At 38.9% G+C, this 24,442-nt stretch overlaps 1 protein-coding gene across 2 annotated transcripts in view; it reads right to left on the reverse strand.

The window, feature by feature from the left end:
• LOC124545013 (lebercilin) overlaps nt 1–24,442 on the reverse strand; it is a 193,204-nt gene that overhangs the window by 67,544 nt on the left and 101,218 nt on the right. For both annotated transcript variants that reach the window (XM_047123789.1, XM_047123788.1), the window contains exon 6: nt 22,959–23,147. In XM_047123789.1, coding sequence (XP_046979745.1) covers nt 22,959–23,147 — 189 coding nt within the window. The remainder of the gene's footprint in view (nt 1–22,958; nt 23,148–24,442) is intronic.

A 24,442-nucleotide genomic window follows, 5' to 3' on the forward strand; every position in this document is an offset into this window, starting at 1 on the left:
GTCTCAACTTGCTGCAATCTATATTTAATTATGTTCCAGACACAATCCAGCTCTCACATTAAGGCATTGTCAGTGGGATAACACAGTTTGTTTCTTATATACAATACCTATAGGTTACACAACAGCTCACGCCGTATTTTTACATTAACAAGTGATTACTTACATTTATTTGTTTTTCTGGATAAAATTTGCATTTCCTCTCATCTGGTCCTATTTTAGAGTTCGCACTGTTACTATATTTGTAAAACATCAACACTTTTCATGTCACAATCTTTTTGCTTTACAGTTTTTATATTTTGTTAGTTAAATGCTGTGGAATACCACTACTGCTCTGGCAATAACTGCAAATTTTTGGTAAGAAAACTTGGAATGATTTCTATTACAGCTGTATGTTTATTAGACATCTTTTTTTCCTTCCTTCTATCCATCTCTCCCTCTACCTCTGCGTTTGTGTGTGTGTGTGTGTGTGTGGGGGGGGGGGGGGGGGAGGGGCGGGGGGGGGGGGGGGGGGGGGGGGGAGACCATACACCGCACAAAGTTGAAAATGCACACAAAAAAATACCACACACAGATGTTTTCACATTATGTTAAGATATTTGATATGGTTGTTGTGGCTACTCAGAGAGGAGGTTGAGTGTGCATCTTAGCTGTTCCGGAGTGGGTAATAAAGAGCTCTTGGTGTTCAGATCATTGGATTCTTGGTTAGGAGGTTACTTGCTGGGTATCTGTAAAGAGTGAGAGAAAGTGTCACATTATTCTGGTGATCATCTGTTTGAGTGTCTATTATTTTAGCTATGAATCTAAATAGTGAGTTGTCTGACAGGTACACTTGATCATTCAAAATAGTTTTCTTCTTGTATGTGATAAACTTCTTGTAAGCTAAGAAGGTAGCATTTACTGTTTATTCTTATTATTTTCATGTAATCTTCTTTTGAGGTTGGTTTATGATTATCTTTTCTGAGATACTCTGTGAATGTGGAGTGTTTTGTTCCATACTTCCACATTCTCAAATGTGTCAGTCCTGCAGGCATTCCTGAATAGCCAAAGCTGTTAAAGCGACTCCTCACAGCAAGTGTGAGATCCTGGTTCAGGTCTCAGTCCAGTGCAAATTTTCACGCGCCATTAACAGCTGATGTCATATTTGCAATATGTGAAATTATTTCATGACGTTTACCACGGCTGTACTTGTCAAAGACATTCATGTCTGAACAGAATTGTTTTCTGAAGACGCAGACACCTTATAAACACAGACATTGTAACCATCAATGATATTTCATAACATTGTCTGCTATACAAACTGAAAATGTTACAAGAAAAGGACTATGCTGAGATAAAGAAATTGTTGGAGCAGTCTTCTGATTCTGAAAACCCACCTTCTGAATTTGAATTTTCTAGTGATGATGATAATGAAGTAGATGTGGCTGAAAACACAAAGACGAATTAATGCAAATTCTGCTGAGTGTCACTTACTGTTTTCTCATAATGGGAATAAAGGATGGCTACAGCCCCTCATGCTGGAATTTCTGGCAGAAAAAGAAGACAAAGAAGAAGCAGAAGGAGGCTGTATTGAGAGAAGAGCAGGGACCTACAAGTTATTCAATTAGCAACTGTGATAATGAAGAGTCTTGTTTTATGTTGTTCTTTCATGAACTGCTCACTGTGAAAAACAACTAAAGTTGAATCATTTACAAGGATTGGGTGGATTTAAATTTGCATCAAATGAAGAAGTTTCTTGGTGCTCTGATTCTGAATGGTGTTTACAAGTCAAGAAATGAAGATATCAGTCAGCTTTGGAGTGCTGAGAATGGCCAACCACTGCTCAATGAAACTGTCTCTCACAAACACTTCCATGCTCTTTCACAAAGCAGCAGCATGACATGAACATAGATCCTGTGGCAAATGTGGAACCAATCAGAGAAATGTTTGAGATGTGGGAAACTACCCTAAGGAACACCTGCATTTCAGTATGGTGCTTGGCTGTGGATGAGCAGTTTCTCAACATTTCGAGGTTGCTGGCCATTTTGACAACACATGCCATCAAAATCTGGTACGTATGGAATAAAGTTATGCAACAAGCTACTGCTGAAAAATTAAAGCCTATCCAAGGAAGAAACCAGAGCTGGGGGACTTGGAGAGAATATTGTGAAAACCCTGATGATTGAACTGGAGAAGCCTGGACATAATATCCTCTACAATAATTTCTGTACATCTCCTGATTTAGCGTATTATCCGTTCTCAAATGATCCGACACTAGTCAGTACAACCCGAAAAAGCAAAGGTAAATAGCCCACCAATTTTATTACATCTAAAGGAACTGAAGTACACTCTACATTATTTGATCTTCAACCAGATAGCCTCTTATGTATCCAAGAAGAACAAAGTTGTTACTGCCCTTAGCTCTCTTCATGGAGGGTATCACCATCAGAAGCAAAGAAGCCTGAAGTTCTTCTGACACACAATGCCACAAAAGACGGTATTGACACCATGGACCAGTAAGACACAATGATATAATGTGAAGAAAAAAACAAGACACTGGCCACTGGTGGTTTTATTCAACGCAATTGCTGTAAGTGTAATGAATGCATACATGATTTGGACGATGCTGGTGACCAACAAAAAAATGAGATGTCGGACTTTCATCATCTATTTGGGAAAGCAATCAGCAGAGGTAAAGTAGTCAATGAATTCATTAGTGGCACTGGATCCAGAAAGGGAAGCAAAATCTATAGCTAAGAAAAGGAGGAGATGTGCATATTGCGTATCTGTTATTGTCTGTGAACTCTGCACAGAGCTGAAATCAGCATTATATTATAAAAACACCTGGTGCAGAAAGAGAATGAACTATATATCCTTAAAAAGCCACTAGTAAAAGTACCAAGATTGTGTTTTTAAAATGTAAACTTTAAATAAATGAAATTATTTTAAAAGTATTTATCCTAGAAAGGCAGTTCAAGTGATAAGTGGTCAAAGTAATGTAGATTTATGTCAATTTAAACAACAAGGACCTGAGAAGCCCAACAGGTACATAACTTCATAACAGATTTTCTATGTAAGCAGAGGGTTTAAGAACCTGTTTAGTATAGAAAGATACGTAATGGAAAAAGCTAGATTATGAGTTCTACAGCTGTTCCGCAACTGCTACCTGAGCGTAAAGGAAAGTAAAACAGAAACAAATTTCTCCTCTATTATATTTGAGAATGTTACAGTTAATCTGCATACTATAATTTCATTAGAGATTAATTCCTAATTATATAATCAGAAGCCTACAAGAGTGACAAACCCTAAATTTTCAATTCTAAGTTGAAAGGTCTCCTTTCGGCATGTTCCTTTAACTCTGTGCTGAAGTTTCTCACACTAATTACAAGCCTTGCAAGATGGAAGTACTCCATCTGCTACTATTCTACTTCTTTAAATAACTTTCTCTTCTTGTCTTCCAATTGCAATTATACATGCGATGCCTATATCATGTGTACACAAAATTGCCAAATTATTACTCAAGCAGTATTTTCCCTAAAACTATTATTCTACTGATTCCAATGTCATTGCTAGTTTTCAGTAAAACATTTTCCATTGGAATAATTCAGTAATTGAAGTTTTTCCGTTAACAGATAATCATTAAAATGGTGTGAGATCATAAGTTTATACACAAAAAGATATAACTCAATGGATAACCCTAATTTCACTCTTTTTGGTAACTGCTTTATTTTTTCTTGAAAAGTCATTAACTAAATAACTATCCACAGTTAAATTTTAGCCACACCCAAAAATACTTTCGTTGTTTGAGCCCTTCAACTTATTTCCCAGATATGATGTCACACTTTCGTTACCCTAATTTTTTCTGAATCGGACAGTACCTTCAGTTAGTCAAATAAATCACTAAAAGAAATGTCATAAGACAGAGAAATTTCAAACCTGAGGATTTTACATGAAACCTGGTAATTCACCGTGCAGATTACAGTCTGTCACTAAAATAGTACATCTGACTTTAATCCTTTTCTAATCATCTAACGCACAGTTAAAAAATTATTGTTGGGCTTAATAAGCTGACAGTACTGTGAAATCTGATCTTTACATTATTATAAACTAAAATAGTATTACCAGTTTCACAAAATATCCATATGCCTTTCTTTACGCACCCCTCCAGACCACAAATCTTCAGTCTGCAGGTAGAATGCCATTGAACAATGTTTCCGCATCACTCCTTTCATTAACAACATGTAGTTTCTGTCTAATTGAGAGTCCATGGTTGGAAACTGTCTGAATAACATCTATGTGTATAGAGTCATTGCCTCATTATTAAAGTCTACCTTAATTACTTTATTAATTTCTCCTTGTCATCCACATGAACATTTGTGTATTGTTACTAGTTATCAGTTGCTTTTGATATTCATTTGTAAGAACTCACTTGTGAAAGTGCACCATTGTCCGAATGTTTCGTAAAATATTCTAACCTGTGGCTAGTGTTCTGAGTGACATACACTAGCTGGTCATCAGATTGCTATAAATAAGAATAAATGTGAAAACCAGTGAAATTAACTAAATATGGTGTCGTGTAAATTATTAAGAATTCATCACAAAAACCAGAGTACATCTGGACAATAGACATTTGACAACTCGCCACCAAAGACAATCAAAAATCACAGAACAGACTCATCATTTATTTGTTGTATATAATTGTGTCAATCACTGTATGTTCTTCTTCTTCTTAGCTATGAACACCATGTGTCTGAAATATTACTGAACTACCCACAGAAAACTATCATTTACAATTGATTCTGGAGATATACCTTTGGTTGAATTAATAATTCTATATATATTATCAGGAAAAAGACTCGATATGGCCCCTCATTAACAGAATGTGAGCAAGAAGAGTAGAAGGACCAAAAGTGATGCAATGGAACATTTTTTATAACTGCCCGATGTAAATGAGGTAGGCTCACATTTTAAACTGCTCAAAATTTGTGATTCTTGAAGTTTTTCCAGTGTACTGAATATTCTATGAGGTTTTTGGATTGCAGTCAGATAATGTTGACTTCTTGCCACAATATTTCGGCTGGCAACTGTCCAGCCATCTTTAGGTGTGTCTCCGCCACTAGTATCTGCTAGTTCACAGCGTCGTCTCTATAGCAAAAATTGGCACGAGAACACATGAGCATTGGCGGCCATCACACAAGCGTCCTCCATTGAAGTCTGTGCCCTCTACAAATACTGTTCCACCTGTGTTGTGGCATGAAAGTGCAGGCATAAAGGTGAAACTGCATGTTTGGCCGTGAACTTATTGCTGATGATTGACACAGAGTCCATAAGAGGAACCTTAGTGAAAAGTCAGATGACATCAAAGCTCACTAGTAAGTCAGTTTCACTGAGTCAAAGTTTCTTCAGTCTATTGTTTAAATCAGCAGAGATTCAAACATCATGTGCGCACTTCCCTACAAAAGGTTTCAGTAGAGTGGCAAGGTGTACAGCCAAATTTTACGTGGAGATGCCGATATTACTGACGATTTGCCATAACGGAACCTTTTTTTGTGGATTGTGGTAGGGAAGGCAGATGTTCGACTTTGGTTTATTGGGAGAATTTTGGGAAAGTGTAGTTCATCTGTAAAGGAGACTGCACAAGGATGCTACTGCTACCTATTCTTGAGTACTGCTCAAGTGTTTGGGATCCATACCAGGTCAGATTAAAGAAAAACAACAAAGCAACTGAGAGGCGGCCGGCAGATTTGTTACCAGTAGATTCGAATAACTCGCAAGTGTTAGAGAGCTGCTTTGGAACTCAAATGGGAATGAACTGGCATCTGAAGCTGACTGCAAAACGATTCTACTGCCACCAATACACATTTCACGAAAGTACCACAAAGGTAAGATATGAGAAATTAGGACTCATCTGGAGGTATATAAACAGTCATTTTCCACTGTTCTATTTGCAAATGGGATAAGGAATGGAAAGACCAATAGTGGTGCACAGTACTGTCCATCGCACACCGTGCAGTGGCTTGTGGAGTATGATGTATATGTATCCTCCATCCTCTGTAAGTCTTTTTACAGTGTGTCATGATGGGTATTTCATGGACCACTGTCACTTCCGCCTTTGCTGTTTTAATCACAACTTGTGTGTGGAAACAACTGTTGGTAAGCCTAAGTGTGAGATCAAAGATCACTAATTTTCCTTTATAGCCTTTTCAAGAAATACTGGTAGGAAATTCTGTTCATCAATATTTTAAAACTTAAGTTAAATTATTGCTTGTTTATAAAAGCATTAAATTTTATTTTACACCATAATTGTTTAATGACTGGACTGTGTTGGTTTTCTCCGTGCAGCCTGCAATTAACAAATTGGAACTTTTTATAACACTATTTGAGAACACTTGGTCTTCTTCTGGCAATAAATATTATTTAAGTATATAAAGATTCTGACCTACTATAATCCAAGTTCAGATAGTGATCCAGGTTCAGGAAATGTGTGTAATAAAATGACATCCCTTAAAAATCACTTTCATCAATGGAGATATCTTGTTGGTTAATGGCAACCTGAGGTGATGGACAGTAAGAAGCTGGGTAACGAACTCACTGGAACCATAATCTACACAGAATTTCATCAGGATCTGCAAGTCCTTGCACTTGTCTTTGGGCAGGACAATAGGTGCATGGCAGAACTGCCCAGGTTCCTGACACTGTTGCTTCATCTGCTTCTTCCAATCATCCTTTATCAACACTACGAAGAATGAGCTGTGTCTTTATGTTTTATGGTTCTTGAATTTGCTAGAAGAAATCTGAACTAATTCACTGGCCTAAGAGCAAAAGAAAGCTTTTTCTTGTATGACTTAGAAGAAAGAAATTTACTCCAACTTTTAAGCATGCTCTGTCCACACAAGACAACATTAAATGGACTTGGCTTGGCTCTGGCCCATCTGATCACTTCTCTCCAGCTCTCAGGAGCTTCAGCCTTTGCACACTTGGGGATCAATGCAAAACTTTTATTTGGCTCCATGAGAAAATGGCCACACACTGCATATGCAAAAATCATTTTTTCGAACTGTATTAATTCAACAGTGATTTAGTGCAGGAATTGAATGATAGAGTTTGTGTGTGAAGACATCAAGTATTTGACTGTTCAGACAATTGTAGAAAAAATGACGAAGCATTGGCACATCATCATCTTGCCCCTTCTTCGCCAGAGTCTCGTCACAGGTGTACATAATTGATGAGACACATGATACAATATGGACATTAAAAATGTCTTCTGAAGTAAACCTTACTTGAGGTTACTTTTGGTGTAGGAAGGATTTAACTGAATCTATTGCAATGGCCTCAGAAGTTGGTGAATGTTTAGCCTCTTTCTAGGCACTTCTTTCTTGAGGCGCAATATATTTCCATTTTCCAGCATCCTACGATCCACTTGCAGCATTTCACTTTCTTGCTCTCTTGTTACATTACAGATTTTCCTGTCGAGATCAGTTATTTTAGCTATCTGCTCATCACACCAAAAGCACATTTCAGTTTTAGGGTAGCTAAAAGTGATATTCAATTTTGAGACAAAAATGTGTCTAAATGATTTATAAGAAATCTGAATGTCTCGATATTTGGTCAAAAAAACTCAAAGAAGTTTCTTGATATTTAGGTCTGCTGGAAGATATACTTAAAAAAAAACTGTAATGTGCTTCACTTCCTTTTAAGACACCACAAAACTGTATTCACGAGTCTGTTTGGCGAGCTTTTGAGGTCAATTAATATGCTTCCTCGTCCATCATCTAGTGACTTGCCAGTTCTTCTAAAAGACGTTTTAATTATGTGTAAACAGAAAGGTTTAATCACAAAGAGTGACTGAAATGCTTTAAGAAATACTAATACCTCTAGTGCTTCACCATCCCTTATCACCCTAGCTTTTTAGGTATAGGAGCTGTCATTTAACTTAGCATCATCTTTATTTGCTTCGGTCTGCACCAAGTTACAGGGCACTTTGAGATAACGCTTGATGAATAACTTGTTATGCATCAGTAGCACCATCATACCAAAGATTGTTGAACTGTGTTATTAGATAATGTCATTCATTGCTATAAATATTCTTGAAACATTCATACTGCCTACATTGGCAGTCAACTCCAGTTTCAAAGGCTCAGAGCTTTTTCCCAACGTTACTGACGCAGCCATATGTTTTACGTTTTTTGTCAATTTTTCGTCACTAGCATGTACATTTCGACACTTTCTTCACTTAAAGGCAGTTGAAATTAATCGTCCAACATTATTGCAACAAAAATTCAAGCTACTACATAAGAAAACCTATTAACCAAGAAACAGAATACATATACTATGTGAATTAAATGAATAAGAAGCTATAACATCCAACTCAGTGACAATAGATCCTGAGTCAGAACACACAACATGCATGCACCAACTATACCTTAATAGACTGTGTTGTTCATCATTGTAATTTAGATAGACTCTATTACTTTTTCCAATGTATATGTATTCTTTAACCGTCTGTAACTTGAACAGTACTGTGTTTTCCTTGGTACTACATAGCACAGAGAAACAGCTGACTGAGAAGGATGCAGTGGTACCAATATCTCACTTTCGAATTTTTTTGGACTCTTTTTGTTTTTTCCCATGTACTCTTCATATGCTCTTGGAATTTTAACAGTAAATCACACTGTGATGCGTCTTTATTTCCTCTATCAACTTGGTAAGTGTCTCAAAGTAAGAAGCATTTCTCAAGTAACAGATGAACTAGAATGCTCTACGCTATCTATCTCTAGTTGAACAACACTTCTTGATGATTCTTCCAATGATCATTAGTCTGGCATCTGGCTTTTCCAAAAAAAGTTTTATGTTTTAATTCCCCTTTAAATCACTATGTGTGCTATCACACATTTAATGGATGTGACTGTTTCCAATGACTGACTGGTAACTGTGTAGACAAACAACAATGGGTCCTTCCATTCATTTATGAATGACATGTTACATAACATTTTCTGCACTGAGGACTAACTGCCACTCCCTTCACCAAGTTTCAATCACGAGTAACACTTCCTGTATTTCATTACTATTTTCTAATGTTGCAACTTCTCTATACACAACAGTGTAATCTGGTCCTCCAGCTCTCAGCTGGTGCGTATCTACAGAGTGGTTAGTTAAGGGTTTACCTTTTCCTGTCTTTTCCTCGTAGTATATTTGTAAAATTTCATGTGTTTTAGTTTGAGAGATGTAATCTTGCATTTTGTATGTGTTAATTCGGGCAGTCTCTAGCACAGTTTTCATTTCTTCTGAACATCCTGCTACATAGCTCAGTGCGGCATCAGCATCCATATGTGACACATCAGGAGTGAAGCAAGTTGCATATATAGGATTTGTCTGATTTTATAGTTTAATTTTTCAATTAGTCTAAGTTTACTTTTTCAGTCTTGTTAGGAAGGTGTCTCAGACTATAGTGGTGGTGGAGAACTTGGCATGTTACATGGGACACCTCGGGTGTTGCTTGTTTCGCCCACAGTCCCTCTTATTGAGGCACCTCCTAGTGTACCAAATGCATTGGATCCATCCTCACAGCAGAGGAAGTGGTTGGTCGTTCCGTGTTCGCATCACTTAAGCTGGAGTGCCAATGTGGAGACTGATCATCTGACCTCACCCAATCACCCTGTGAGAGAGCAGATGGCTGCTCCTTCAACAGTGGTTTATTATTTGTCAGCAGATCCAATGTCGAGTGCATCGCAGTGTCCCTTAGGCAGATAGTGTTCAATGCTGGACAGAAAACTGATGTGCACTCGGTACGTGTGCTGGAGGGCACCTGAGATATGGAGGCAGCCTTGCCTGGGGCTATCGAGCGTGTTGGGTGCAGCTTTTTACAAGTTTTAATTCATGTTGCCACCAACGATGCTTGTCGCATCAGTTCTTAGGCCACTCCCAGTTGATACAGGCGACTGGTGGAAGTAGTGAAAACTGCTGGCCTCAGGTGTGGTGTGCAAGAAGAGCTCGCAATGTGCAGCATTGTTCCCAGTGTTGATTGGGGTTCTTTGGTTTGGAGCCAAGTGGTGGATCTCAACCACAGGATTCATCAACACTGTTACAGCCGTGGCTGCAGATTTCTAGATCTGTGTTATTGGTTGGGGATTTGTAGGATCTCCCATGATAGGCCAGGGGTGCACCATACAAAGGAAGCAGCTACTCACGTAGCAGAGTACTTGTGGAGTGCACATGAGGGTTTTTTAGGATCGGCAGTAGTTTGGGGTACCCTGATAAATACTTGCCAGTCAACATGCAGCAACCGAAGTAAGACTGCATTCAGAATAAAGACACTTCGCTGTCAAAATTTTTCCAGTAAACTGTCAAAGCATTTGCAACAAACTTCCTGAATTTACTGCCCTCCAGGAAAGTTCTCTCATCAAATTATTCTCAGGACCAAGAGCTGGCTGAAACTCTAGTGGAGAGCTCTGGGATATTTGCCAAGTCATGGAGCGTATATCGAAAAGACAGATCACAAGCCATAAGCGGGAGAGTGTTCATTGCAGTTAGCAATGTTGAGTGTGACAGTGAAATTACCTGATCTTGTATAACAGGTCTAGGTGAAACCAAGTATTTGTTGGCTGGGTTTTATGGCCACTCAATTTAACAGCTCTAGAGACATTCGAAGAACGTCTGTGATCAGTAGAGTGTAAATACCCAGATCATGTACTGCTAGTTGGAGGCGACTTTCAATTAATATGCTTCCTCGTCCATCATCTAGTGACTTGCCAGTTCTTCTAAAAGACGTTTTAATTATGTGTAAACAGAAAGGTTTAATCACAAAGAGTGACTGAAATGCTTTAAGAAATACTAATACCTCTAGTGCTTCACCATCCCTTATCACCCTAGCTTTTTAGGTATAGGAGCTGTCATTTAACTTAGCATCATCTTTATTTGCTTCGGTCTGCACCAAGTTACAGGGCACTTTGAGATAACGCTTGATGAATAACTTGTTATGCATCAGTAGCACCATCATACCAAAGATTGTTGAACTGTGTTATTAGATAATGTCATTCATTGCTATAAATATTCTTGAAACATTCATACTGCCTACATTGGCAGTCAACTCCAGTTTCAAAGGCTCAGAGCTTTTTCCCAACGTTACTGACGCAGCCATATGTTTTACGTTTTTTGTCAATTTTTCGTCACTAGCATGTACATTTCGACACTTTCTTCACTTAAAGGCAGTTGAAATTAATCGTCCAACATTATTGCAACAAAAATTCAAGCTACTACATAAGAAAACCTATTAACCAAGAAACAGAATACATATACTATGTGAATTAAATGAATAAGAAGCTATAACATCCAACTCAGTGACAATAGATCCTGAGTCAGAACACACAACATGCATGCACCAACTATACCTTAATAGACTGTGTTGTTCATCATTGTGATTTAGATAGACTCTATTACTTTTTCCAATGTATATGTATTCTTTAACCGTCTGTAACTTGAACAGTACTGTGTTTTCCTTGGTACTACATAGCACAGAGAAACAGCTGACTGAGAAGGATGCAGTGGTACCAATATCTCACTTTCGAATTTTTTTGGACTCTTTTTGTTTTTTCCCATGTACTCTTCATATGCTCTTGGAATTTTAACAGTAAATCACACTGTGATGCGTCTTTATTTCCTCTATCAACTTGGTAAGTGTCTCAAAGTAAGAAGCATTTCTCAAGTAACAGATGAACTAGAATGCTCTACGCTATCTATCTCTAGTTGAACAACACTTCTTGATGATTCTTCCAATGATCATTAGTCTGGCATCTGGCTTTTCCAAAAAAAGTTTTATGTTTTAATTCCCCTTTAAATCACTATGTGTGCTATCACACATTTAATGGATGTGACTGTTTCCAATGACTGACTGGTAACTGTGTAGACAAACAACAATGGGTCCTTCCATTCATTTATGAATGACATGTTACATAACATTTTCTGCACTGAGGACTAACTGCCACTCCCTTCACCAAGTTTCAATCACGAGTAACACTTCCTGTATTTCATTACTATTTTCTAATGTTGCAACTTCTCTATACACAACAGTGTAATCTGGTCCTCCAGCTCTCAGCTGGTGCGTATCTACAGAGTGGTTAGTTAAGGGTTTACCTTTTCCTGTCTTTTCCTCGTAGTATATTTGTAAAATTTCATGTGTTTTAGTTTGAGAGATGTAATCTTGCATTTTGTATGTGTTAATTCGGGCAGTCTCTAGCACAGTTTTCATTTCTTCTGAACATCCTGCTACATAGCTCAGTGCGGCATCAGCATCCATATGTGACACATCAGGAGTGAAGCAAGTTGCATATATAGGATTTGTCTGATTTTATAGTTTAATTTTTCAATTAGTCTAAGTTTACTTTTTCAGTCTTGTTAGGAAGGTGTCTCAGACTATAGTGGTGGTGGAGAACTTGGCATGTTACATGGGACACCTCGGGTGTTGCTTGTTTCGCCCACAGTCCCTCTTATTGAGGCACCTCCTAGTGTACCAAATGCATTGGATCCATCCTCACAGCAGAGGAAGTGGTTGGTCGTTCCGTGTTCGCATCACTTAAGCTGGAGTGCCAATGTGGAGACTGATCATCTGACCTCACCCAATCACCCTGTGAGAGAGCAGATGGCTGCTCCTTCAACAGTGGTTTATTATTTGTCAGCAGATCCAATGTCGAGTGCATCGCAGTGTCCCTTAGGCAGATAGTGTTCAATGCTGGACAGAAAACTGATGTGCACTCGGTACGTGTGCTGGAGGGCACCTGAGATATGGAGGCAGCCTTGCCTGGGGCTATCGAGCGTGTTGGGTGCAGCTTTTTACAAGTTTTAATTCATGTTGCCACCAACGATGCTTGTCGCATCAGTTCTTAGGCCACTCCCAGTTGATACAGGCGACTGGTGGAAGTAGTGAAAACTGCTGGCCTCAGGTGTGGTGTGCAAGAAGAGCTCGCAATGTGCAGCATTGTTCCCAGTGTTGATTGGGGTTCTTTGGTTTGGAGCCAAGTGGTGGATCTCAACCACAGGATTCATCAACACTGTTACAGCCGTGGCTGCAGATTTCTAGATCTGTGTTATTGGTTGGGGATTTGTAGGATCTCCCATGATAGGCCAGGGGTGCACCATACAAAGGAAGCAGCTACTCACGTAGCAGAGTACTTGTGGAGTGCACATGAGGGTTTTTTAGGATCGGCAGTAGTTTGGGGTACCCTGATAAATACTTGCCAGTCAACATGCAGCAACCGAAGTAAGACTGCATTCAGAATAAAGACACTTCGCTGTCAAAATTTTTCCAGTAAACTGTCAAAGCATTTGCAACAAACTTCCTGAATTTACTGCCCTCCAGGAAAGTTCTCTCATCAAATTATTCTCAGGACCAAGAGCTGGCTGAAACTCTAGTGGAGAGCTCTGGGATATTTGCCAAGTCATGGAGCGTATATCGAAAAGACAGATCACAAGCCATAAGCGGGAGAGTGTTCATTGCAGTTAGCAATGTTGAGTGTGACAGTGAAATTACCTGATCTTGTATAACAGGTCTAGGTGAAACCAAGTATTTGTTGGCTGGGTTTTATGGCCACTCAATTTAACAGCTCTAGAGACATTCGAAGAACGTCTGTGATCAGTAGAGTGTAAATACCCAGATCATGTACTGCTAGTTGGAGGCGACTTTAACTTATTGGTACAGACTGAGATGTCTGTGGATTCACTACAAGGGGTAAAAATAGACAGTCATGTGAAGTACTTCAAGTACTTCTGAACACGTTTTCTGAAAACTGTCTTGAGCAATTAGTTTGGTAGCCCACAACAATAAGAACATCTCAGACCTTGTAGCTACAAATAGGTCGGACTCTGTCCACAACAAATAGAGACGGTGATTAACGATCATCATGTGAATACAGCAACTATGGTTACGAAAGTTAATAAATCAGTCAAGAGCGCTAGGAGAGTATTTCCACTAAAAAGAGCAGATCCGCAGTTGCTAGCATCTCAATTAAATAGTGAATTGGTATCACTTAGCTTCAGTAAGAGGTACGTGGAGGAATTATGGGTAAAGTTTAAGGAGATTGTAAATTGTGGTCAAGAAAATTATGGGCCTAGTAAGTGGATTAAGGACAGAAAAGACTTGCCATGGTTCAATAGAGAGATTCAGAAACTGCTGAAGAAGCAGAAGCTGTTGCACACTCGGTTCAAAAGAGAACGCACAAATTATGAAAATCAAAGTTTAGTTGAGATATGTGCGTCTGTGAAAAGATCTACGTGTGAAGCATACAACTACTACCACCACCATACCTTAGCAAAAGATCTGGCAGAGAACCTGAGAAAATTCTGGTTGTATTTAAAATCACTAAGTGGGTCTAAGGCTTCCACAAGTCAATTGACAGTTGAAGATAGTAAAACGAAAGCTGAAGTTTTAAATTTCACGTTCAAGAAATCTTTCATGCAGGAGAATAGCATTGGTCCCTTACTTAGTTTGCATTTATTGCAAATCTCTCACCCAGTGCAGAGCCCCAGTGACTGGAAAAATGCACAGGTGACTCTTGAGTATAAGAAGGGCATAAGAACTCACCCGCACAATTACAGACCAATACCCCTAACATTGGTTCGCTGTAGAATCCTAGAACATATTCTCGTTTGAATACAATAAATTTTCTTGAAATGAGAAGCTTATGCCGATAAATCAGCATGGTTTTAGAGAGCATCACTCATGCAAATCTCAGCTTGTCCTTTTCTAACATGATATACTGCATCTATGGATGAAGGGCAACAGGCACATTTCATACACATTTCTGGAAAGTGTTTGGCACGGTGCCCCACTGCAGGCTGTTAAAGAAGGTACAAGCATATGGAACAGATTCACAGATATGTGGGTGGCTCGAAAACTTCTTCAGTTATAGAACTCAGTCATTGACGGCGAATGTCCATCAGAGGCAAGGATATCCTCAGGAGTGGCCCACAAAAGTGTGATAGGGCTGCTGTTATTTTCTAATTTTCTACATACATAAATGAGTTGGCAGACAGGATGGGCAGCAATCTGAAGTGGTTTGCTGATGATGCTGTGGTGTAGAGTAAGGCGTCATCATTGAGTGACTGTAGGAAGGTACAAGATAACTTAGACAATATTTCTAGTTGGTGTGGTGAATGGCAGCTAACTCTAAATTCAGAAGCAAGTAAGGTAATGCAGATGAGTAAGAACAACAAACCCGTAATGTTCAGATACAGCAGTAGTAGTATCCTGCTTGACACAGTCATGTCTTTTAAATATTTGAACATAACATTGAAAAGCGACATGAAATGGAACAAACATGTGAAAACTGTAGTACGAAAGGCGAATGGTCGACTTTTTTTTTATTGGGAGAATTCTAGGAAAGTGCGGTTCATCTGTAAAGGACACTGCACATAGGACACTGGTGGAACTTAGTCTTGAGTACTGCTCAAGAGTCTGGGACCTGTACCAGGTCAGGTTACAGGAAGACATCAAAGAAATTCAGAAGCAGGCTTCTAGATCCGTTACTGGTAGGTTCAAACAACATGCGAGTGTTATGGACATGTTATGGACATGCTTCGGGAACTCAAATGAGAATCCTTGGAGGGAAGGTGACCTTCTTTTCAAGGAACATTATTGAGAACATTTAGAGAACAGGGATCTGAAGCTGACAGCAAAATGATTATGTTGCCTCCAACATACATTGTGCGTAAGGACCACGAATATGAAATACAAAGGGTATTCAAGAAGTTTTGCATAGTTGTCTCTAATTTTTTTTATTTTTTGCAGGAGGAAAATGAAATTTTTTGTGAACATACTTGGAACATTAGCTATAAGTTGGCATATAAAAGTATTTTCTTTTATTTACAGGTGAACCATAATGAACCGTGAAGTAGATTTCAGCTTGTGACAACGGTCGGTGATGGAGTTCCTCCTCAAGACCGGTGAAGATTCTGCCACATTGATTCAGAAGAAGTTGCTAGCTATTTATGGGGAGAACACGGTGGATCGCAGCAGTGTCCAGCGGTGGTTGCAAAGGTTTAAAGGTAGTGATTTCTCTCTACTGGACAATCCACAATGCAATAGACCATCGACGGCATTGAGTGATGTGAATAAGGAGACCATTGATCAAATCATCCAAAACGACAGGTGTGTGATGACATGATAGCTTGCTGAAATGGCTCGTTTGTCATCGGGTAGTGTGGTATCACTGGTACAGTCACTAGGGTACAGAAAAATCTGTGCACGTTGGGTGCCTAGATTATTGACAAGAGAATTGAAAACAATGAGGAAGAATGCATGCGAGGGTCTCATGAAGACCTTTACTGAAGTGTGGAAACAGTGTTTTGATGGCATCAATACCCAGGATGAAACATGGTTGTTTTTGTCCGAACCTGGGAGCAAAACCCAATCCACGGAGTGGCGTCATACAGGTTCCCTCAGAAGAGGAAACCAAGACTTTCACGAACAGCAGGCCAAAAGGTGGCAGCCTCCTTCTTCTGGGATCAGTGTGGTGTCATTTTCATTGACTTTTTGGAACCTGGCTCCACAATTAACCAGGACCGTTACTGTTCATCATTGGACAAGCTGCGAGATGCCATCAAGACCCACAGACAACAGCTTCAGGATCAGCTCATCAGACTACACCATGCCAAAACTCATACAGCCTTTAAACACTGGAGAAAAAAAAAAAAAAAAAGGGTTGGGAAGTTGTTCCTCTTTCTCCTTACAGTCTAGACTTGGCTACGGTTGATTTTTACCTCTTTGGTCATCTGAAGGCCCTCCTGGCCGTAAAACATTTGATAGTGAGAAAGACCTTATTTCCTGTGTCAAGCGATAGTGTAAAAGTCCATCCCCAGAATTTTACCAAAGTGCATTTACATCATGGAAAGAATGTTGGACCAGGTGCATCACAGCTGATGGAAGCTACATTGAGTAGGCTCAATGTACAGCTAAATGTTCCCAAGCATGTTCACAAAAATTTCATTCTCCTCCTGCAAAAAAAACAAAAAAATTAGACGACTGTGCAAAACTTTTAGAACGTCCTTTGTACAAGAAATTAGGGCTCATACGGAGAAATACAGAGCCCTTTTTCTCTTGTTGTATTTGCAAGTGGAACAAGAAAGGAAATGACTAGTAGTGGTACAGGGTACCCTCCGCCACACATGGTAAGTTGGATTGTGGAGTATCATTGTAGATGTAGAATAGTTTTGTGGAGCTTCAAATGTTACCTTAAGCCATTTATAGTGCGAGGGCTGATCAACAAAGACTGAGACTGATTTCTTTTTCACAGATGTTTATTACTCAGCTTCATTGTTTACATAATCTTTTTCAAGGCACTCCCCTCCTACTTGAATGTACTATTTTAGCATCTCTGCCAATCCTCAAACATATGGTGCAGGTCATTCTTTGTCATGTCCTTAAGAATTGCCTCACATTTCTTGAGTACTGCATCACAGTTCTCAAATCGAATGTCCTGAAGCTTTGCCTTTAGTGATGGGAATAAAAAAAAAAATCACAGGGTGCAAGCTCAGGGCTATATATGGTACACAGGTAATGTTGAACTACGCCAGAAACTGCATGGCTTGATTTGCAACGCGAGGCTGCACACTGTCATGAGGAAGTTGACACTCACTCTGTGAAAGTTCTGGTCATTTCCTTGCAATGAACTTCCTCAGTTTAGCCAATACTGATAGGTAATATGCTGCTGTTACAATAGTGTGAGGGGGAACTGCATACTCCTAAATCATTCCATGACAGCCAAAAAACGTGATTACCATCATTTTCCCCTACAGATGCAACAACATTTGCCTTTTTTGTTGTTGGAGAACCTGGTGATTTCCACACTGTGCTGGCTCGTTTTCCTCTAGGATCATAATGATGCAGCCATGAATCATCATTAATGATAATTGATTCTAGAAACGCATCTCCTCCATCAACAGAGAGACACAGCACCTCATGCCAAGTCTCCATTCACACTGCCTTTAATTCAGGAATCGACAGATGTGGCACCCAATGGGCACAAAGACAGGTCGTATGGAGACAATCATGCATAATAGTAAAGACACTACCACATGACAATCTCAACACTTCGCTGAGGCTAGGCAATGTTGTTTGCTGAGCCTCACGTACAATCACAGCAGCTGTATTGATGTTGGCTTCAGTCACAGGAGACGCTGGAACACTAGGCTCACCTTCCTTAACACAGACAAGTCGGCCTTCTATGAAGTCCTTGAACCTCCTCAACACTGTTGCACAAGGTAGTGAATCTTCACTGCACACTTGCTGCAGCTATTTATAAGTTTCAGTGGCTGAATGTTTAGACACACATATAATTTTATTGTGTTGTACTAATTAAAAATGATATTCTGTGTCCTGTTTGCCGAAAATTCTTCACTCAAATCATAAACTTGGCCTAATATTTCATATATCCACATTTTGTTCGTTAAGTGGCAATATAGAACTATGTCAAGTGCCTCTCAGAAGGCAAATACCTTGGCATCAGCCTAGGTGTCAGTATTTGTTGCCTCCTGGGTCTGCTGGATAAACAGAACAGGCTGGGTTTCAAAAATGATTGTCGGCTAAATCATATTGATTTCTGGTGGAGACTTTTGCACTCCATAAAGAGTGTAACAAGCAAAAGTGAAATTTGTTCCAAAATTCTACAACACACTGACATCAATGATATAGACATATAGCTGTGTGACTCTTCTTGAAAATGGGCATGATTTTTCATTTTTTCAATCACTTGGAGCATCTCATATCTATGACAGATTGTTCCGAAAAAAGGACCAAGTCTTTCTGTATACTTTGCATAAAGTCTTTCTGTATACTTTGAGCAGGACAGGTAACCAAGCAATTCTCCTCATTTTGCTCCACGATAAGTTACCTCAAAACATGGCATTTAGGTTTTCTGTGGGGCAACTGAAGGAAAGAATTGCAGTACAATCTTTCTCAGTAAAGCAATTTGTGATGGTATAGAATTTGGCTGAATTAAATTCGGGAATGTTCCCAGAAGCGTTAGAGGGGAGAAATTTCCTGTGCGCTCATCATCTATAAATAAGCCAGCATACCTACTATGATTTTACTATAATTTCTATGATAGTTAAATACAGCAGAATGCTGTCATTTATATGATGTCCTGTACTAGGTCAAATGTTTATTTGGCACTTTATTATTTGTTTGAGGTACTCCTTGTGAGGCATGCAGCATATGGTATTCATCAACAGACATTCCTATATCATAGCAGATGCTTTCAATGCTGTGCAGAGTGTCAAGGAGAACTTTCGAGTATCACACTATAAGATTTGTCAATGAAGACAACATTCAACACTGTCAGAAAGAAAATGTATTCAGAAGTCCTGTAAAGGCTTTAGTCGGGTTTAACCATTTGATCACATCATACAACAAATGTTGATTGTGATTCACAACTGTTGAAAATTATTTGAAAGTGAATTATAAGATTGATAATTAATTAGGTAACTGAAAGAGAACCTTTTAAACACCAGAAAACACAAAATAGTATTTTGGAAAAAATGACTTACTCTCTTGGAGCTTATAAAGTTAAGCAACTGACTCGTGTTGTTTGATATTTCATGATACATTGTCAGGACTATAAATAATGTAAAGGAAACCACTTGCAGCATGTACCTTTAGTCTGAAGACAAACAATGGCTGGTCAAAACCAGTCATCACATTGTGAAATTGTCATATGATTGTGCTGTAAAAAGTATAAAAAAATACAGAGTTTAGCATTTTGCCTATTCCCTTTTAACTTCCATTTTGGTGCATTTATGGTTGCTGATGACTGGATATATGTCTTAATCAATTTACTGACTTAATTTAAGAGCAAAATTTCTTATAATTTTTAACAATCAATAAACAGAAATTTTCTTTCAAATTATTTCAATGCATGGCTCTTCTCACATACATTTTAACTTTATTCAATTTTAAATTGTGCACAAGGCTTTGTTTATGATTAAATCTTTGCTCAATACATACCTATATCAAGCATATTATCCAATACTCTTCAAATTTGTCTTTACATTCCATACATACCAATCTCAAGCATATTATCCAATACTCTTATTTGTCTTTACATTCAACAGTCTCAAACTGTATTCAATGACTAGATTTGATAGCTCGATCATCATCTGGTCAAATATAACTAAGTCATATCAGCTAACTATAGCAAGCCATTTGCACCATGTACCATGGTTGGCTATAAATAGACAGCATGTCTCAATTTCATTCAACCAGATAATAATGCATTGAAACTATTCGGCATTGCAGTCAGATAATGTCCACTTCTTGCACAATATTCTGGCTGACAACCACTCGGCCACCTTCAGTGTTTTACACTGGAGGTTGCTGGTGCACACAACTAAATTTATACAAAAAATCGGTGCAATGGCACCCTCTGAGTATCCTTTTTAAATATCATTCCCTCTGTGGTGCTCAGGTGCATGCATAATGGTGATATTAAGAGCACACCCTGCGTCGAATTTAGGGCTCACAGAGTTAAAATTCACGTGTAAACATAATAAAATTAATTGCTGTAGCTGTGTCATTAGCAATAAATTTTTTTCTTACTGAAGATATTAAAGAAGCCACTGAGTCTCAAACCTTATCCAGTCAAAAGCCACCATCGGAATTAGTAAGATGCCATCACAATTAGTAAGATCTTCAACCAAACGTATTTCCACAGTTTCCTAAAATACTGAAACCTAGGAGTATCTTGTTGTGGCCAATATTTTCACGACAAAACAATCCACAGAATGTTCTTCAGAGATACAATGCTGGGCTATGGCTGATTTACTAGCTGTAAAAGGTGGTGTGATAATAATGTTCCACACCTTTGAAGTTGTGTAGATGTGGTCTGACCAGGGTTAGTATTGCCACACTGGTATGGTATTCTGTGGTTCCCTGTCCATCCTTCACTGAGCTGATAGACCAGAAGGAAGGTCTGTATACATGGATACATGGCTAGATCACTGTAACATCATGTTTCTTCAGGATTCTGCCTAATTTCAATGAAATATTGCTGACGTATGGGAGGAACACCCTGGACTTGAACAACTCCTCCTCCTCTTGATTTTGTGAGCAGTCATATTTCTTCCTGCTTAAAGCTTTCCTTCCTTCTTAAAGCTTTGCTAACCTGTTGTGGAGAATACCCATTATATTTGAACACAGATTGCAGGGTTCCCGGTCCTTTGCAAGGCTGCCCTCATCAGGCACATCTTGTGCCTGGTATACAAACAGTTGGAGGACACCCAAAGTTCATGAAGGGTGTTAGCAGCAAGACACTCACAAATACAAGACTATATGTAAATACAGGTGTATATGAATGGGCTTACAGTAAACAGAATTCCTCAATAACACATCCACTGTCTGACTAAGACACCTAGCACAAGTGGACAGCCTTTTTCCTCTTCCATCGTAAATGGGATATTCTTGTGGATGGAATTTTTAGTAGAAATTTAGCGACATGCACCAGCAATCTCCAGTGTAAAATACTCACCTGAAGATGGCTGTCAGCTGAAATATAATGGCAAGATGTTGGTGTCACCTGACTGCATTCCTCATGGAATATTCATTACACTGGGAAAACTTACAAGAATCACTATTGAAACTAGTTGTTGAAAACAGTATAGTCATACTGTAATGACCCAGTTCACTTTTCTTCAAAACTTGTTAAGCTGCACGTCATACCTACACAAAACAGCTTAGGCAATCTGAAATCTGTTTCTTGTCACAAATAGAAATATATTTCTACATTTCTACTGTCCCCTGCACTCAGTGATAATACAACAATTGTATAATGACTGATTCTCCATATTATGTCAACGGAATCTAGAAGTTCAGATCTGTCTGAAACCAGAAGATGTGAGGCACTGCCCTCACTTGTTGGTTCTCTGATTAACTGCTCAAGGTAATTTTCACATAAGGCCTTTAGAAAAATATCTCACAAATTCTTATCCCAATTGTCTGCCCATATCATTGGTGTGTTGGCAATTTTTGAATAAATCATTTAGTACAGTATTACACACATTCTTATCTTAACCACCCACCTTTATCACTTGAGTATTGGCAAATTAAAGATAAGGCATTTAGAACAACATCATGCAAATTCTTATCACTACCACCTGCCCTTATCACTTGAGTCTCTCTGTATATAACTGTTAAGTTGCAATCTTCCCCAATACTACAACATGATCAGAAAACTTATGTTTTCACTAAAATGTTTCATCACTATGGCTTCTTAGGCAGGTGATCTATAAAATCACATAATTATCACATTTGATCCACTTTTAAAACTTATTATGACCCAAATTATTTTGCCACCAGTATCCGGACTAATTTCATTAGATATGGTTGTAGCATTCACAACTATAAACTTACCTCCACCAATGGCATACAGCCAATCTTCTGAAACAAATTCCAATTGGAATTTAAGATATTTCTGGTATTCATTTCTGTTTTCAGCCAACTTCCTGTTCCTAGTACAAAACTGACACATCTATTATTTGTAAGTAAGACTATTTCTGGAACCTTGCCATGAACACTTACACAGTTAACTAATATTACGCAGACTTTTTCTTTCTCGGGTCTGCAACAAGGAATGCCACCTTATGTAATTAATGTAGCTGTATTCTTCCTCTCTGAAATCAGCATGTAATGCATCAAACCTCTGGTGAGGCTTCTCTCTCCTAAAAGACCCACAACAGATGTTAAGATCCACTCACTCAAATGAATTTCATAACATACAAAACATCCAATTCAAAATTTGTATTTAATGGTCAGTGAATATTTGAATAATTAGTCTCAGGAGAATAGCTCCCTGGAATCTTGTTGAGGATCATATACTGTTTATTAATATTCTCTGAATCAGAGAGATCATACATATGAACAGACAAACAACCACGACCATATTTAAGAAACGAATGAGGATGTGCATTGAGCAACTATATAATGATGTATATAGTATCACTACCTTTATCCTTTCAGTTTGCTCCTCATTTAGTTTTGTCAACTCTTCAACACGTTTCTGCAATACATCTCTCTCTTCCAGCTGTTTGTTGTTACACAGATCTGTAAGTGTTGAGCATCTTTCTCGTAAAAGTGTCAGTTCAGTATCACGATCTTTCATCTTTGCTTCCATTTCACGTACTTGAGCTCGAAGCTGCAACAAAAAATAAAAAATTCATATATGCTACAACTCCATACCTATGACAATAAATGTAAATGTCACGATTTACTTTTAATAACACAATGCTAAAGCATCTCAATACATGTAAACAGTTTGAAACTGGTAAGAAAGTTGTGGCGTAGCAATATGGATTGAGAATTAGGAAGCTGTAAGCTGCTTCTTGCGCCTCTAAGTGGCGCAGTTCGCTAAAGAACACATTCCCATGCTGAGAAGTTGCCATCTCTCATCTCTGGGGTTGATTGCAGCATGCCTGGTCATGTGCTTGTACACTTTGCAGATCATAAAAATCACACATCAACATTTATATTAATAAAGCAAAAGGAAGCTCCAGGTTGGAATATCAAGAATATGTTGAAGAAGATGGCACACTGAGTTGCAGACAGGCATAATGAAAAGACTGTCACACATTTAGCTTTTGGCCAAAGCCTTCTTCAGAAAAGAAACACACACACACACACACACACACACACACACACACACACATACATTCACACAAGCAAGTACTCCTCACACACAACTCCCATCTCCGACATCTAGGACTGGAATGCAACTGTGAAGTTGAATGGAAACAGCAATCTGCTAGAGGCGGCAGGGAAGGGGAAGGTATATTGAACCATTTTATTTTTCTTTCTTTTCTTATATGAGGTTCATTCCCATGTAACTGCTGGTATAGTGGTGCTATCTATTGGTAGAGAGACTGACGCGAGTGCACCATTTGAGACGCATAGCGCCAGTGTGGTTTCACGCCAAAGAGAAAGTGGTCACACAAGTTATCGTCCACTACCAAACATGCAGGCGAGTAAGCAGGAACGAGGAGTAATTCGATTTTTGGTGGAGGAGGGAGTTGGAGGCCATGAAATGTATCAATGGATGAAGGCTGTGTACGGTGAATACAGTCGGAGTGTACAAGTGTTGTGGAACGGCACAAACGATTCCTTGAGGGGCGCAAGTCACTGGAAGACAATGCTTGTCCTGGACAGGCTCATCGTGCCATCACACCGGAAATGGTTGCGGAATTGAATTCACCATGTGAGTTTTACGTGTTTGGACCTCTAAAACAAGCTATTCGAAGACATCAATTCGCAACGGATGATGAAGTGTGTGACTGGGTCCAGGCCTGGATCCGACAGCAGCCTACTTGCTTCTTCAAGGACGGGATCAACCAGCTAGTGTGGCAATGGGATAAATGTGCCAAGAATTTTGGTGACTACTTCTGAGTATGTGTACTGTGTGTAACTACATTTTTGAGTTAATAAAATCGTTACCAT

The sequence above is a fragment of the Schistocerca americana genome, chromosome 8 (assembly GCF_021461395.2).
Source record: "Schistocerca americana isolate TAMUIC-IGC-003095 chromosome 8, iqSchAmer2.1, whole genome shotgun sequence".
NCBI lineage: Eukaryota > Metazoa > Arthropoda > Insecta > Orthoptera > Acrididae > Schistocerca > Schistocerca americana.